This window comes from Daucus carota, chromosome 7 (assembly GCF_001625215.2).
Source record: "Daucus carota subsp. sativus chromosome 7, DH1 v3.0, whole genome shotgun sequence".
Lineage (NCBI taxonomy): Eukaryota > Viridiplantae > Streptophyta > Magnoliopsida > Apiales > Apiaceae > Daucus > Daucus carota.
Genome location: NC_030387.2, coordinates 38,967,152 through 38,982,196, shown reverse-complemented (window position 1 = coordinate 38,982,196; position 15,045 = coordinate 38,967,152). Strand labels below are relative to the sequence as shown.

At 35.3% G+C, this 15,045-nt stretch overlaps 3 protein-coding genes and 1 non-coding gene across 4 annotated transcripts; 3 read left to right on the top strand and 1 right to left on the bottom strand.

The window, feature by feature from the left end:
- Positions 1-693: 693 nt before the first annotated feature.
- Positions 694-1,580, top strand: LOC108195896 (peptidyl-prolyl cis-trans isomerase). The gene has a single exon (XM_064081742.1). The coding sequence runs from the start codon at positions 934-936 to the stop codon at positions 1,483-1,485; it is 552 nt and encodes a 183-aa protein (XP_063937812.1). The 5' UTR covers positions 694-933; the 3' UTR covers positions 1,486-1,580.
- Positions 1,581-1,985: 405 nt separating this feature from the next.
- LOC108196547 (T-complex protein 1 subunit gamma) lies at positions 1,986-8,574 on the top strand. The gene is made up of 13 exons (XM_017363869.2): positions 1,986-2,250; positions 2,818-2,879; positions 3,301-3,373; positions 4,078-4,145; positions 4,306-4,375; positions 4,590-4,658; positions 4,755-4,826; positions 5,223-5,296; positions 6,679-7,341; positions 7,418-7,543; positions 7,631-7,735; positions 7,836-7,910; positions 8,052-8,574. Exons 1-13 carry the CDS (start codon positions 2,226-2,228, stop codon positions 8,238-8,240), a joined length of 1,671 nt encoding a protein of 556 aa, XP_017219358.1. The 5' UTR covers positions 1,986-2,225; the 3' UTR covers positions 8,241-8,574.
- A 362-nt stretch (positions 8,575-8,936) lies between these two features.
- On the top strand, positions 8,937-9,009 carry TRNAE-CUC (transfer RNA glutamic acid (anticodon CUC)). Its single transcript has one exon. It is a non-coding gene; the product is annotated as a tRNA-Glu (tRNA).
- A 3,419-nt stretch (positions 9,010-12,428) lies between these two features.
- On the bottom strand, positions 12,429-14,743 carry LOC108193451 (polygalacturonase 1 beta-like protein 3). The gene is made up of 2 exons (XM_017360111.2): positions 14,560-14,743; positions 12,429-14,460 (listed from the first exon to the last, which is right to left on the bottom strand). Exons 1-2 carry the CDS (start codon positions 14,629-14,631, stop codon positions 12,676-12,678), a joined length of 1,857 nt encoding a protein of 618 aa, XP_017215600.1. The 5' UTR covers positions 14,632-14,743; the 3' UTR covers positions 12,429-12,675.
- Positions 14,744-15,045: the final 302 nt, after the last annotated feature.

Sequence of the window (15,045 nt, the reverse complement as noted above, 5' to 3'; positions counted from 1 at the left end):
CAATTTTAAATGCGTTAAAATCAGTGTTTTAAAAACCGATTAACTCGGTATAGTACTCCACCCGTGACCCTAGTAATCAGTGGCATCGACGATTTTCTTAAAAATTTGTCTGAAATTCAGTTTGACTTCGAGTACTCGGAGTTGACTATTTTAGTTTTTTATTAACATGATCCAACCTAAACATGAAAAACAAAACTTACTATCTTCTCCCAAAGCGGTATCAAAGTAATATCAAAGTATTTACAATGAGTTTAATCTTGGTCAATTATTATTTGTTTTGAATATTTTGAACTTTGGTTTAAATTATATTATTGTTTTTAATTTATTACTAATATAATAATATAAATATAAAAAGTAAATACTATATCCAGAGCAAAGTTTTAATTTCCAGAATAAACAAGCATGAAAAGATAAAACTGACCCGTGCATACACAATAACAGTAAAAAAACAATATGAGGGTAATTTTGTCTTTTCATACTTTTTCAGTTCTAGATATAATATTTCCCTTTTAAAATACGAGAAAAATATATAAAAATTGATATCCGATTAGTTATCCGAGTACTCTCCGAGACCGGTTACTCTTTTTTCAATAACAAAACCGAGTTGAACTGTTTTCGATTTTTACAACCTTGATTAAAATTAAAGAAAAATTAAATTTGTGATGGGCAAAAGTTTTCGTAAAACATGAATCCGCATGGACTTTTTCCAAGTCTTTTTCCTCTGGCATTCTTTATCGACAAACAAATTTGACCGTAAGCCAGTATGTATCCTCGAGTTTTCTAAATGGACTTTTCTTTTCTTGCATACGATTTCAAGAAGCAATCAAGCACGCTCTGTTCATTGTAATTCAGTTTGCACAAGTCAGTCACTTTCTTTATTTTCATTTCAGGTACCTCGGAACAGAAAAATCAAGAACAAACCAGCAAAAAATCATGCAAAACCCAAAAGTTTTCATGGACATAGAAATCGCCGGCACCCCAGCAGGCCGCATCATCTTCGAGCTCTTCTCAGACACAACTCCAAAAACAGCTGAAAATTTTCGTGCACTCTGCACCGGCGAGAAGGGCAACGACAATAACAGCAGGCCTCTGCACTACAAGGGACACAATTTCATATCTGCACATCGCGGAAAATTTGTGCTAGCCAATGGCAATGAGCAATCGATCTACGGCCCTGGCTACTTCATGGACGAGAACTTTGTGAACAAGCATACAGGGCCTGGAATTTTGTCCATGGGAAATAATGGAAAGCATAGTAACAACTCCAGGTTCTTCATTTGCACTTCTGAGTATAGTGCTGCGGATTTTAGGAATGTTGTGTTCGGGAAAGTTGTCGATGGCATGGATGTTGTTTATGCGATTGAGAATTCGGGTGAACGATTTATTGAACATTCGGAGAGCTTGTTGGATATCAAGCATGTTGTTATTGCTGATTGTGGTCAGCTCAAACAGGGTGATCATGTTGAGTCTTTGATAAGTCTTTGATTTCTAGTAATTTTCAGTGTAGCTTTTGAACCATGATTGCATCAGCAATTCCTGGTTAAATAAAATTCTATCGGGAATAAAATCTATGTTCTATTTTTTCTTTTTTTTTAGCAATCTATGTTCTATTCTTATTCTTAGATTCGGTGATAGACTCACAGTAGTCAAAATTTACAAGACTTCATATCCGCCTTCATTTTACTCAAATATCTCGTTATTTTCAAAGAGGACTCGTTCAAACAACTTAAATAATCAAATATCACTTTTTGTTATATATCTCAAATTTATTTAACTTTTCTCATATGATATGATAAATAAATGACTAATTTTATTTAAGTAATTTATATAAAAAAACTTAATTATTAGTAACATGAATTGAACTAACCAAGTACCATCAATTTTGAAATAATCTTTCGGGTATGTACATTTTTTATTGGAAATAATCAATTTTGTATCGGAAAAAGCCCAACGTTATAAACACATTCGAAAGTTCCCCACGGCCCAAATTTGTAGGACAGCGAGAGACCTATACAAAGTTGGGCCTTCTCGTAGCCTCTTCTGAGTTCTCTCCATCCTGAACAACAACTTAAACCAAAACAGAGGCCATTTCTAGGGTTTTAGTTAAAGCATTCACACATTTTCCCTCCCAAAAGCTTCACTCACGAAGCTCTCAGTACGATCCGCACTTATTTCTCGGCCACAAATACATACAGATTATACACACAGCTTCATCTCCATCAATCATGCAATCTCCAGTACTTGTTCTCAGTAAGCATCGCTACTTTAATTTCACCGATCGCACTTTTAAATTATTTAATTTAATTCAGTTGTTTATTTATCTATTTTGATCTGTTTGTACATATCTCGATCTGTATTGTCAATACGTTTAGTGTGATTATTGTTTCTCTGAGACCTGTAAGTAGGACACTGTGTCGCTGCGTAGATGAAATTTGAAGTGATTGAAGTTGTAGTTGATACTCGATAGATTAAGTAAGAATTAGATACTGAGAGTGGAGAATCTGAATTGAATCTGAGTAGGTAAGTGACACATTATGAATCTCGGTGTAGCTGGTATCGGTTTCTCGATTAAGAGATGCGTTTCGTGCTTATCGAAAATAGGTTTTGGTGTAAGTAGATAATTCTCTATTAAGAGCTGCATTTTGTGTTATTATTTTATCGTTATGTTTATGGAAAATTGTTTATAAGAAAACAGGTTTGGGTGTAATTAGATAATGATTTAATTTGATAAGATACGAGTTGAGAAGTGATATTAGTGTGGTGTGTTTTTACTAGCTTGAAATGTTGCTGATTGTTTAATATAAATTCGACTTGCAGAGGATTCCCTGACAAGGGAAACTGGAAGTAAGGTGCACCGTGCTAATATTCAAGCTTCAAAGGTGAGATTCCTATTTCATTTGTTGCTAACTAGTTCTAGTAAAGAGAGTAGACTGACAATGTACACTCGAGCCTCATTATTACTTGCTCCTCCACCTGTTTCTTTATATTGTCCGGTACATGCACATGTCGTTTGCGAGATGTCAGTAAATTATTTACCCTTCAGTCCTCCAGTGCTACTACTGGTTGCCATATAGATTGTTTTTCATGCTTAAACCCTGGATAGGTGAAAGTGATTAAATATTGGCATAGTTCACTTGTATCGGTTTTTTTTGGCTATATAGGGATAGTGGTCTATTCAGTTGCTTTTTTCAAAAATTGTTTTAGAAAACTTATAATTATTTGAAGGATTTTATTATCCTTTTGGAGGGGGAGGGGGTACGTGGCCTGCTCTCACTTAATCCTTTTCTCTATACGGTGCAGGCTGTGGCTGATATAATTCGCACTACATTGGGTCCAAGATCTATGCTAAAGATGTTACTAGATGCTGGTGGAGGTATTTTTATTGTTGTCATAATAATATAGTAGCTTAATCTAATTTGTAAAAGCGGATAAATTTTCTTCTCAGACCTACTAGGCTACTACTTAAGGTGGCTTGCCTACTTATATGACAGAATAACAGCCATTCATAAAATACTGCAAAAAACAACTGACATAACCTTTTGCTAAATACGAGTCATTTTTATTTCCATGGCATATCCCGATGAAATGATTTTGCTTGGGAGTAATTACATATAGGTACAGAATGTGAAAAGCTAATTGACTTGTTTATGCGCTTATGTCAGAGAAAGTTAACTCATCATCTGGCCAGTTCTCAATTGTAATTTTATTTTAAACCTCTTGTTTTTCACACTTGCCTTCCAGGCTTGTTTTGATAGACAAGTTACCTTCTAAATATGTTTCCATCAGCCTGAGTTTTAATTTTACAGATGCTCTCATTGTTTTATTTGACATGTCTTTTGGGCAACCTTGCGCCCAGCACACCGAGAACTCCTTGTTTTAACCAACATTATTGATCCCAGTCACAAATTTTAGAAGCATATTTAATCCTAAACATAGCATTTATGAAACAGTTCACTGAGTAACGAGAATAGCCTGTGCTTGAATTTTCGGAGTGGCATTTATATATAATTCTCCTAATTTAAAACTGGATATAGGCTTCTTCCCCAATTTCTTGACCAACTTTGTTTATATCTAAAGGTATTGTGGTCACGAATGACGGAAATGCAATTTTGCGTGAGTTGGATCTTGCTCATCCTGCTGCGAAGGTATCTCTTATTACTGTTGCTGAGAAGATGCTTATATCTCCCTGCTATTTGATCATTTTAATTTGTTGCCTTCCTGCACACTTCTGCCCAGTTTTTCAGTAAATTTACCAAACCACACAACTCTGAATCCTAACTTAATTTTTGCAAAATAATTTCACAGTCCATGATAGAGTTGAGCCGTACGCAAGATGAAGAAGTAGGTGATGGAACAACATCAGTTATTGTTCTTGGTAAGAACAACCACTGAAGCCTGTCATAATTTGATTTTTTTATGAAGTGTTATGATGTTATCTAGTTTCATTTGCATTGGACGTACACAGTGAGATGTAAAAGTAGTACCAATCAATTAATAGGGTTTTTATTGACTGCTGGTTTTTGAAGAATATGTTCCATTTTTATCTGTTGATCCTGTAATTGATGGTTATAGTTTATTTCTTGTTGAAGCTGGCGAGATGCTTCATGTTGCTGAAGCTTTCATTGACAAAAGTTATCACCCTACAGTAATATGTCGAGGTAAATCTAAAGTTTTTTGAAAACTTCTGCTTAGCTTGTTAAGTAATTATTTATCTTTATACTGATTGTTGATATATTGTGATTATAACTTTACAGCATACAACAAAGCTCTGGAGGATGCTCTTGCTGTGCTTGAAAAGATTGCAGTATCCATCGATGTGAATGATCGTAAGCTTCAGATATACTTCACTGCTCTGCTCTGTAGTTTTAAAACCTAGTGTTACCATTTCCATTAATTTTTGCAAGTTAATGGTATACCCTTCTTAATATGTCAAAACTAACACTGAAGTAACTTATCACCATTCATCGTATTTCATTAGTTGATATGCTCTTGCGTGAGACTAAACTTAAAACCTTATTTCTTCTTAGAATTGGAAACATAGGAAGCACTCTTTTCTTATTCTTCGTAGGTATTCTGAAGACTCTTGAACTTCAAATTATGTGAAGAGATTGTAGAATTGTATACTGAGACCCCCCCTCCCCCCTTCTTTTGGAATGTTTAAGATTCCTATGTAGTATGTACCGAACTGTTTTAAGATATAATAAATAGGGCTTTATTGGCAGGTTCTGCGATGCTGGGATTAGTGAAGAGTTGCATAGGCACAAAATTTACCAGTCAGTTTGGAGACCTCATTGCAGTAAGTTAATTTTCCATTACAATTCTTTTTTCGCTCTTCTTGTTTGCATTAGGAGGTTTAAGTACAGCCATCTCTTTGATTTGCAATCATATATCTTATCATTAACTTTTAGCTCTCATAAGTTAAATCGTGAACGCAAATGCCACCAATTGTTTGTTTTGTATTAGTAATTTCCAAGACTAAAGGTGTCCATGTTGCGGAACAATCAGTGTTATTAAATGCGATATGCGCACTGAAGCGCAAAGGGCCTCCTGGCTCATAAGCGCAACGCGCAATGCGAGATGCGCGCTTTTTGAAACAAAGCGTAAAAAGTTATAAAAAAATGCATAACAATTAAATTTAACAAGTAATAAGCATATTAGATTGTCATAGAACATGTTGATGATAATCAGGTTCAAAGTTGGGGCACAAATAGATAATCTAAAATCCTAGTAGTTGATAATTTCCAACGTAGTCGAACTGAACAACCCTCTTTCACCGCTCGTGAATATTTCCAAGCCACGTCTTTTCGTTCAGCCATCTATTTGCCATAAATTAGTCACTAATCAGAATATCATATATTTGTGTGTTTATATATATATTATTAGTAAAAAATAAATAATATGATCACATATATACACATATTGACATATATAATATATGTCTGTACTAAATAATCATTATCATAATCAGTATATATGTGTGTATATGTGTGTGTGTATGTGTATAGATATGTGTGTGTGTATGTGTGTGTGTGTACAAGAAAGAAGATGATTACCATGAAGGAGATTATCCTGCACAGATCTTGTTCAATCGATTGCCTATGTATGTGTATATACGTGTTGTATGGTATCAAAGATGCGTGTCTGTCTGTTATAGGGTTTTATGACCCTTTTCTTTTAAAAAGACCCAGTCAACAGACCAGTCAATGGCTTAGTCAACAGCCCAGTCAAAAAAATAAAAAAGCGCGCTTTTCCTGCGCTTCTCGCATCTCGCTTATGCTCTTCATGCGCAGAAAAGCGCGCGCATCTCTAACCTCGCATCGCATAATCAGAACAATGCGCATTTACCTCGCATCGCATCGCATCTCGCATATGCGAGCGCATATGCGCGCTTTTATTAACACTGGGAACAATAACCCTTTAGTTGCCTAGACCAACAAACTGAAGGAAGAAAATGGGTGGGGATGGGAAGGTGATGGACGGAGGGCATATGTTAGTTAGATGAACTGTTAATATTTGTTTCTTAGTTTTATTTGTTGCCTTGAAATGTTCTTGCCTTCTTGGTCTTGCAAGTTTTATGCATAATGCCAAACTGTATATTCATACTCAATTAATTCGAAAAATATTGATACAGACATTTGTGGTTTAATAGTTTGTAAATCATTTTACTTTTGACTTTAGGATCTAGCCCTTGACGCTACTACAACAATTGGAGTTGACCTTGGCCAAGGACTGCGGGAAGTTGACATTAAGAAATACATAAAGGTCGAGAAGGTCCCTGGGGGTCAATTGGAGGACTCGAAGGTTCTTAAGGGTGTTATGATAAACAAAGATGTTGTTGTCCCTGGAAAAATGAGAAGAAAAATTGTTAATCCACGTATTATTCTACTTGATAGTCCTATTGAGTATAAAAAAGGAGAGAATCAGACAAATGCCGAGCTGGTGAAGGAAGAAGATTGGAGTGTCCTCCTTAAAATGGAAGAAGAATACATTGAAAATCTTTGCGTGCAAATACTGAAGTTTAAACCTGACCTGGTTATAACTGAGAAAGGGCTTAGTGATCTGGCTTGCCATTACTTTAGCAAAGCTGGTGTCAGTGCTATCAGGAGATTGAGGAAAACTGATAATAATAGAATTGCTAAAGCATGTGGAGCTGTTATTGTGAACAGAGCAGATGAACTTCAAGAATCAGATGTGGGTACTGGAGCTGGTCTTTTTGAAGTTAAGAAAATTGGAGATGAATTCTTTGCATATATTGTTGAGTGCAAAGATCCCAAAGCATGCACTGTTCTTTTGCGGGGTGCTAGTAAGGATCTTCTGAATGAAGTGGAGCGTAACTTGCAGGTAATATTTTTATTTTGTTGGAAGATTTCTAAACTATATTAGGAGGGCAGATTATAAAAAATTTCGTGAAGTGCAGGATGCGATGTCTGTGGCTAGGAATATCATAAAGAACCCCAAACTTGTTCCAGGAGGTGGTGCAACAGAATTAACTGTATCTGCTACGTTGAAGCAGAAGAGTTCATCTGTTGAAGGCATTGAGAAAGTAATGTGTTTTGCTTTTCATCTGTTTTCTAGGTTGTCTGTTCTTGACTAGTTTTTAAACAATCAACTGGGATTTTTTGTCGAACAGTGGCCATATGAAGCTGCTGCAGTAGCATTTGAAGCTATTCCTCGTACGTTGGCACAGAACTGTGGTGTCAATGTCATTAGAACTATGACTGCTCTACAAGGGAAGGTATTAAATTTGCTATTCATTTGCTTGTTCAAAATCTTTAAGTGGTTTATACTTTCCATTAATATTGTTATGTATTGCTTAAAAATAATAACTTCTGCAGCATGCTAATGGTGAAAATGCTTGGGTCGGAATTGATGGGAACACCGGTGCAATTGCAGACATGAAAGAGTCTAAGGTTTGATTAAACTCTCACATACAACTTGTTTTTCTTGGTTTTCAATATAGAAACAGAGTTATTGAATATAACCTGCCATTAGTTTTTCTTGTTATTAGAGGTGATTTGACTTTTATTTTTTGGTCAATTTTCCTTCTCTAGATCTGGGATGCTTTTAATGTAAAGGCTCAGACCTTCAAGACAGCCATAGAAGCTGCTTGTATGCTTCTCAGGATTGATGATATTGTGAGTGGAATTAAGAAAAAGCAAGCCCCAGGATCTGGAGGCCCATCGAAACCTACAATTGAGCAAGAGGGTGATGCTGACAACGAGCAAATGATTCCTGAATGAAGTCCCTCTGCTTATCGATTAATACAGGGAACGTGAAGTTGTGTTAGTAGTAGCTGAACAATGGTGGTTTCTCGAGACTTGTCGCAAGTTCGGTATCTTGTTAGTTTCTTGTTAAGTTACCGCAATTTTTGGTCAGATTTAATGTGGTTCTGTTTTGGCCTTTCAATCTTTGGTGGAGTTTAGATGTTCATATCATCTGTCTTTCAGAAATGTAATTCCTTTGCACCTTTCTGATTCGGGGATATATTAGCACATGGATGGGATTAATTTGAAACGTTAAAGATGTATTGTGAAACTCTCTCTTAAGATGTAGTCAGTAGTTTGCTTGCAGTCATATTTCTCTGGTATCAAATATTTGTATGTTGATTAGTTGGATTGATTGTGATTACTATTAACCAATTAAAATCTAGTTCAAGCAGTGTCTTATTTAAATTACATAACAAGATACTTAATCCGTCTCGGTTTCACTGCTCACATTGGTCATTACAAACTTTTCTTTCCAAAATTTCCTGCCAAATTATTTAATATTGCAATTGTCGCAGAATCTTTCACTATAGCTTCTATTATAATACTATTATTATAGTTGGACAAATATCGTTGTGTACATGAAAGTGCTCGCTAAAACTATCGAGATGAGATGGGGTAAAAGATTTCTTTCTCGATTATGTAATACAGAAACAGCATCTGTAACATCAATCCGTTGTAGTCTAGTTGGTCAGGATACTCGGCTCTCACCCGAGAGACCCGGGTTCAAGTCCCGGCAACGGAATTTTTTGCATTGTGTTTGATACAGTTTTTCATGATGATATTAGTAGCTTCTTGAAATGCCATTGTTGGCATTTAACAATCACTTAACTGGGCTCTCTCAAACATGAAACTTGGAATGCATAGGACTCGAGAATTCGACAAGCTCAGAAGTCAGAAGGATAAAAAAGCAGAAAAGCATGTCTTTATTGCTTTACTGAGAGCACCCGCCTTGTTTTTAACAAAGTTCACACCCTCAACCTGCCGCAAAGAAGCGAGAGATATCATTGAACCAAGAGTTTGTTTGTTGGAGTACGAAAACCTTCAATATTCTGTAAAGGAGTGAGCGATATCGTTGAAGCAAGAGTTTGTTAGTTGGAGTGCGTAAGGTAGCGTGTGATCAGCTTAAACAACATGATACATGTGTTTAATATTTGATCTCAGATTGAGCACCATAAATGTGAAAGTGACCGTTTGGGACGTGCAGGAAAGTCAGAGGAAGTTGTTCAAACATGCAGTTGGAGAATTGGAGCCTAATGATATACTCTCTCTATTTTTTTTTTATATGTCACTTTTGACTTGAGCACGTATCTTTAGGTGGGTTGACCGGCTAGTAAAAAATATTATTTTTAATTGATTTTTTTTGTGAATTAAAATTTTGATTACATATTTTTATTTAGAAAAAAAAAATTTAAAAAATAATACTTTTAACTACCCGGTCAAAGCACTTAAAAGTGTGTGCCAAAAAGTCAAACGTCATTATATACTTATATATAATAAGCGTAAGGGATATAATTTGGTCGCATGGTCCCATGGTCCAAAAGCTTATCGTCCGTTGGATCGTATATTGAACAAATAAGCATCGTTAGATTAGAACAAAATTAATTTCTGTTCTATAAGCAAACTGATATCTACTTGCATGTTTATAATTCCTTTTCCGAATCCAAAACAAATGTTGTCTTTCATGTGTTTTTGGTTTTTTTAATCCAAAATAAATATTTCCTACAAATTTTAATTGTAGAATCGTATAAATCACACCGTCAAAAAATTATTTTTATCCATCGGATCCTATATTGAACAAATAAGCACCGTTATATTAGAACAAAATTAACTTCTGTTCCATAAGACAAACTGATATCTACTTGCATGTTTATAATTACTTTTCTGAATCCAAAACAAATTCTGTATTTCATGTGTTTATGATTTTTTTTAATCCAAAATAAATATTTTCTACCAATTCTATTTGTAGAATCATATAAATCGCACCATCACAAAATTATTTTTATCTAATATATTTAAAAATTAATAAGCCTGATTTATGTGAGGAACGAATACAAAAACTTTTTCTTAATCCAAAGCAAATTCTACCATCTTATTGCATGTTTATGATTCATCTTCTTAATTCAAAACAAATTGTGTTTATCAATTTTAATCTCGAACCATAAAAATTTTTAGAAAAATATTTAAATCACATTATAATAATTCTAATATAAAATACATTTATAAATATAATCTAATAGGAGTTGGCGTCACATATTCTACTTAAAATAATTTAAAATTTGATAGAAAAAATTTAATACGTTGGCATGATACATACAATTTTAATTTATTATTTATAAATTAAATTTTTTCACACCATTTAAAAAATTTATAAATAATTAAAAAGCTCTCGTGCCTTGCACGGGCTATAAGTTAGTACTTTTAAAAGATATACACGAGTTAACAGTAACTCATTATCATGGTTGCAAATGAAAACTAAGAAAATGTTCACGTTCATATTCCCTCCGTCATGTTCTTTACGCTATTTTTTGGCACGCATTTAAGACTCTTATAAGATAGAGTTCTATAAATTTTTTTTGAAAAAACGTTTGACGTTTAAAATTTTATTCAGAATAAAATATAAATTAAAAAAACGTTATTGAACTCCTCCTCCGTAAAAGCCTCAAAATACGTGCAAACGGTGAAAGTAAACGTTGAACCACTGGGACGGAACGGAGGGAGTAGTTCATTAGAGCATCTCTAATTATACACAGCTTTTGGCTAAAAAATGAGTTGGCATTCCAAAAATAAAAAATATAGCCAACGTCCTGAAAAAATAGCACTCCAACTATACTAATCGGTTGTCTATAATTTTAGCTAAGCTTCTATGTATGACTATATTTGTCGAAGCTCTACAGATCTGTAAGAAATCTGTAGGAATATTACACATCATTTATTATCATATTAAACTGAAATATTCTATTTTAATAATCTAAAATATTAATAACATACTATTTTTAAATTATAACCAACCAGTACAATCAATATCATTGAAGCAAAATGTCTTATAAGTTCAGCAAATCAATATACTTATATAAAGGAGAAGCGAGGGGCGTGTATGTGGCGCCTCTCACATCGCTCCGTTCTATTTTTCTAATTTTTTGGAATTTTTGAATGAAAAATATCAAAAATTAGAACTATCTTTTTTAGTTTTTGGTATATTAGAAATACCCCTATAGATGGTAGGGTTTTGGATCATCTAAACACAACCTCCTCTCTCTCAATACCACAACCCTACCACTCTTTGAGGAGAGTTCTCTTGCTCAATTCCTAACTCGATGGTACCGTTCTTTGCAACGATAGGTGAAGGCTTTTTATACAGTATTAAAAAAATAAAGGTTGTTGCAAGCAAAGGTAGCTATAGACCACTACGTGGGAGTCGATAAATCCAAACACGGGAAAAGAATATAGTGTTGACACGATATTGATGGATGATATCAATAAATTAATCGTTAATGATATATGTTTGTTGGTTATTCTTTTATAATATTTGTTTCGTTCACCGGACATGTTTTTTTGTTGTTAATTTTTATATGATTTACTTTTTATACAGGAAAAAATTATTCATACATTATCTGTTTGCTCCGTTCAAACAACTTTTAGGTGAAGACTGTTTATACAGTATTAAAAAAATAAAAGCAGTTACAAGCAAGCGTAGTTATAGACCACTATCTCACGGATTTAAGTTAGATGTTTTTGTGCACAATCAATCCAAAAAAAATTGGAGGAAGGTGATAATGTAAGAACATTATTACTTTAAAAAAAAACAAATTAAATTAAGATTCGTCGTACACTTTAAATTGTTAATTATGTGTATAAATTTATTTTCGTTTTTTCACCATGAATTATAGTCCAATTTTGCAATTTTATATATTATTAATGGTATTACATCAAGAATTTTATAATATAAAATTTATTTTATCCTACAAATATTAATTTTGAATCATTAATATACTTTTTATAAACGACCACAAAATTATATTAATATACAAATATTAATATTAAATTATTAATATAATTTTATTGGGCACCGCACTGCGGTGCGTGCTTCTGAACTAGTATATTAAAAAACGGAGAGAGTAGTAAGTTCGACCACAATACATGGTCCTTGTAGGATTCGTCTAATGTCTTGGAGAACTTAAGCGTAGTTTCATATTTTCAATATTGATCCAATAGTAACATCGACATGACCACCGCGAGTCAGTGATCAGTGTTCGACGAAGATGATCAAAGCTTTTTAGTATATGCCAGGTTACAGATTTGCAGCGGATACACCACCTTTCACAATTCACAGCAACCTATTTATTATGTAAACCAAAATCCCAGAGCTGAAAATCGAAAAACAAAACACAATCTTCTGATCACAGCTTGATCAATCAGCTGTGGTCCAAGTCAAGTCATTTTCAAATATCCAATGGCACACCTCAATCTTCCCTGGACCCGAACCTAGTGCCACGAAAGCTCCATGACCTGGACTCCATGAAGACGTGTCCTCGTGACAAATGGCCACACCGTGATTAATCCTTGCCTTCGAATCAACATCAAGAATGTCTGCTGTATAGACCCTGACTTTAGGCACAGAATGACAGTAGTAGAGTAAAGAAGGATACAATGTCTGATGACACGACACCGATTTTGTCACTCTGCCACCGTTTATTCCCCTGACTTTTCCCACCATTATATTTTTTCTTGCTCCATTAACATTCTCAGTAGTCCTAGGCACCACATTGTGCCCCAACACCGATACAGCAAAGTCTATCATGTCCTCCACGGATCCTACACAACGCTTCGTCTCACCAGGACTAGGAGCCCGCTCACACTCCACAAGTGCATTCTTCAAAACATGCTCCATACTTGAGTTATCAGATGCCCCAAAAACGCGTTTCAGCTCCTTCAATTCACTACTGGAAAATGGCAATTTAGACGTGATCGCCTGAGGCAGGAACGACCTTTTAGGCATCCGGTCAATTATGTCTGGCATTTTCATGACCACCCCTTCTTTCAACATGGACTCTCTGAAGAACTTGCCTCCAAAGTTCACTGATCCCCGGGACACATTCGAATGCCTTTTTGCATATTGCTTAAATGTGACACCGGTATGAGCATAATCTTTAAACGTCGTATTCACACCATATAACTTGAATCCTGAGACCTGATTTGTTGTCCCTTTACCGTATTCCTTAAATGTATCCGTCCCTTCATTGAACGTTTGCCCATAATTCACAAAATTCGCCTTCTCAGACGTGGAATTCTTCCCATAAGTCTGAAACGTATCGTCTCCCACGTTGGCCTGGTCTCTGTAATTAGCAAAACTATCAGTACCATTATGAATACCGGTACCATAGTTCTTGAAATTATTTGCATTGTTGTTGCCATTGTTGGTATAACTCGTGAACGTATCATTGGCCACATTGCCTAATTCACTGTAACTATTGAATGATGATCCAACGACATTCGAGTTATTGCCATAATTAGTAAATTCCACTGGATTAGCATTTGCTTTCTTGGCATAGTTAACAAATGACTGGCTTCCAGAATTAGTCTCATCCGTGTAACTCTTGAAGGAAAGATTATGCTGAGATGCTTCCGAGGCATAAGTTGTGAACCGGAGATCAGGAACATTTGTTTTCGGATAATATTGTTTGAAGTCACCCGAGCCCCCTTTGGCGCCTCCAGCATATGAAGTGAAGTTCGCGCTACCTACATTTGAGTCAGTGCCATAGGTAGTGAAGCTCTCATTGTGCTTGATTGAGCTCCGGCTGTATCGGATGAAGGAGCTGTCAGCAGAATTTTCCCCCGTGTCAGAGTAGTTTTTGAATGAGTCTGCTCCTGAAAATTTGCCAGTGCCATAATTAGAGAAGTTTTTGTTGTTGTAGATAGCGAAGCTGGAGCCTTTGGTGTTGGGACGGTCATAGGACGCGATGCAGAACAAGTTTGCGGAAGAGCAGAAGGTTGAGAGGTGGCCAGGGAGTGATTTCTGGACCGCGAGTTTGGTGAAATAGGCCGTGTCAACTGCTGAGAGAGGCGAGGCTTTGGATAAAAGGAATGCAGGCTGTGGAATGTCGTTGTAGACGTGTTTTTTCCAGTATCGGATCAACGAGGCTTTTGCTGTAAACGGATTTTCTTTAGGCCTAAATGTAGTTGCTCCAAGTGAAACCTGTAGAAAGAAAAAAAAAAGACCAGTAAGAACCATGTACATTAAAAACTAAAATAAAATTCGAATTTAAGACTAGTTTGTTCAGTTAGATGAACTTACAGCGGAGAACGATGATACTATCGCGAAGAGGAACCCGAAAAGAAGAAGAGCTGTGGGTTTAAGAAGCTGCATTTTGGTAAAGAGGGGAATTAAGTTGGATTTGGATTGTGGTTATGATTTTTCTGGGAATAGAATTGCATATATATAGCTAGGAGAGTCCAGTGTCAAGATTACTGTGTTTTTAGCTTTATTTATTTACTGAGAAAATATAATTGTGTTATGATGACAAGGAATAATCAACTTTAATTCTCATAGGAGATTCCTTTACTCTGAACAAAACACTGTAGGACTACTCAAACTCCAGAGTAACAGATGAAGGTTGAGTCAGAATGGAGGTAACAGAAACTGAATTTTCAAGTTGAATGGCTACTGTATAAAGGGCTCGGTCCTTGACGAGCCATTGATGCAATCATTATTGAGCGGGTTTTTTACCCGAGACATTGGACCGTAAATTTTTTACGTGAATGTAGAGGGCTACGTCATCTG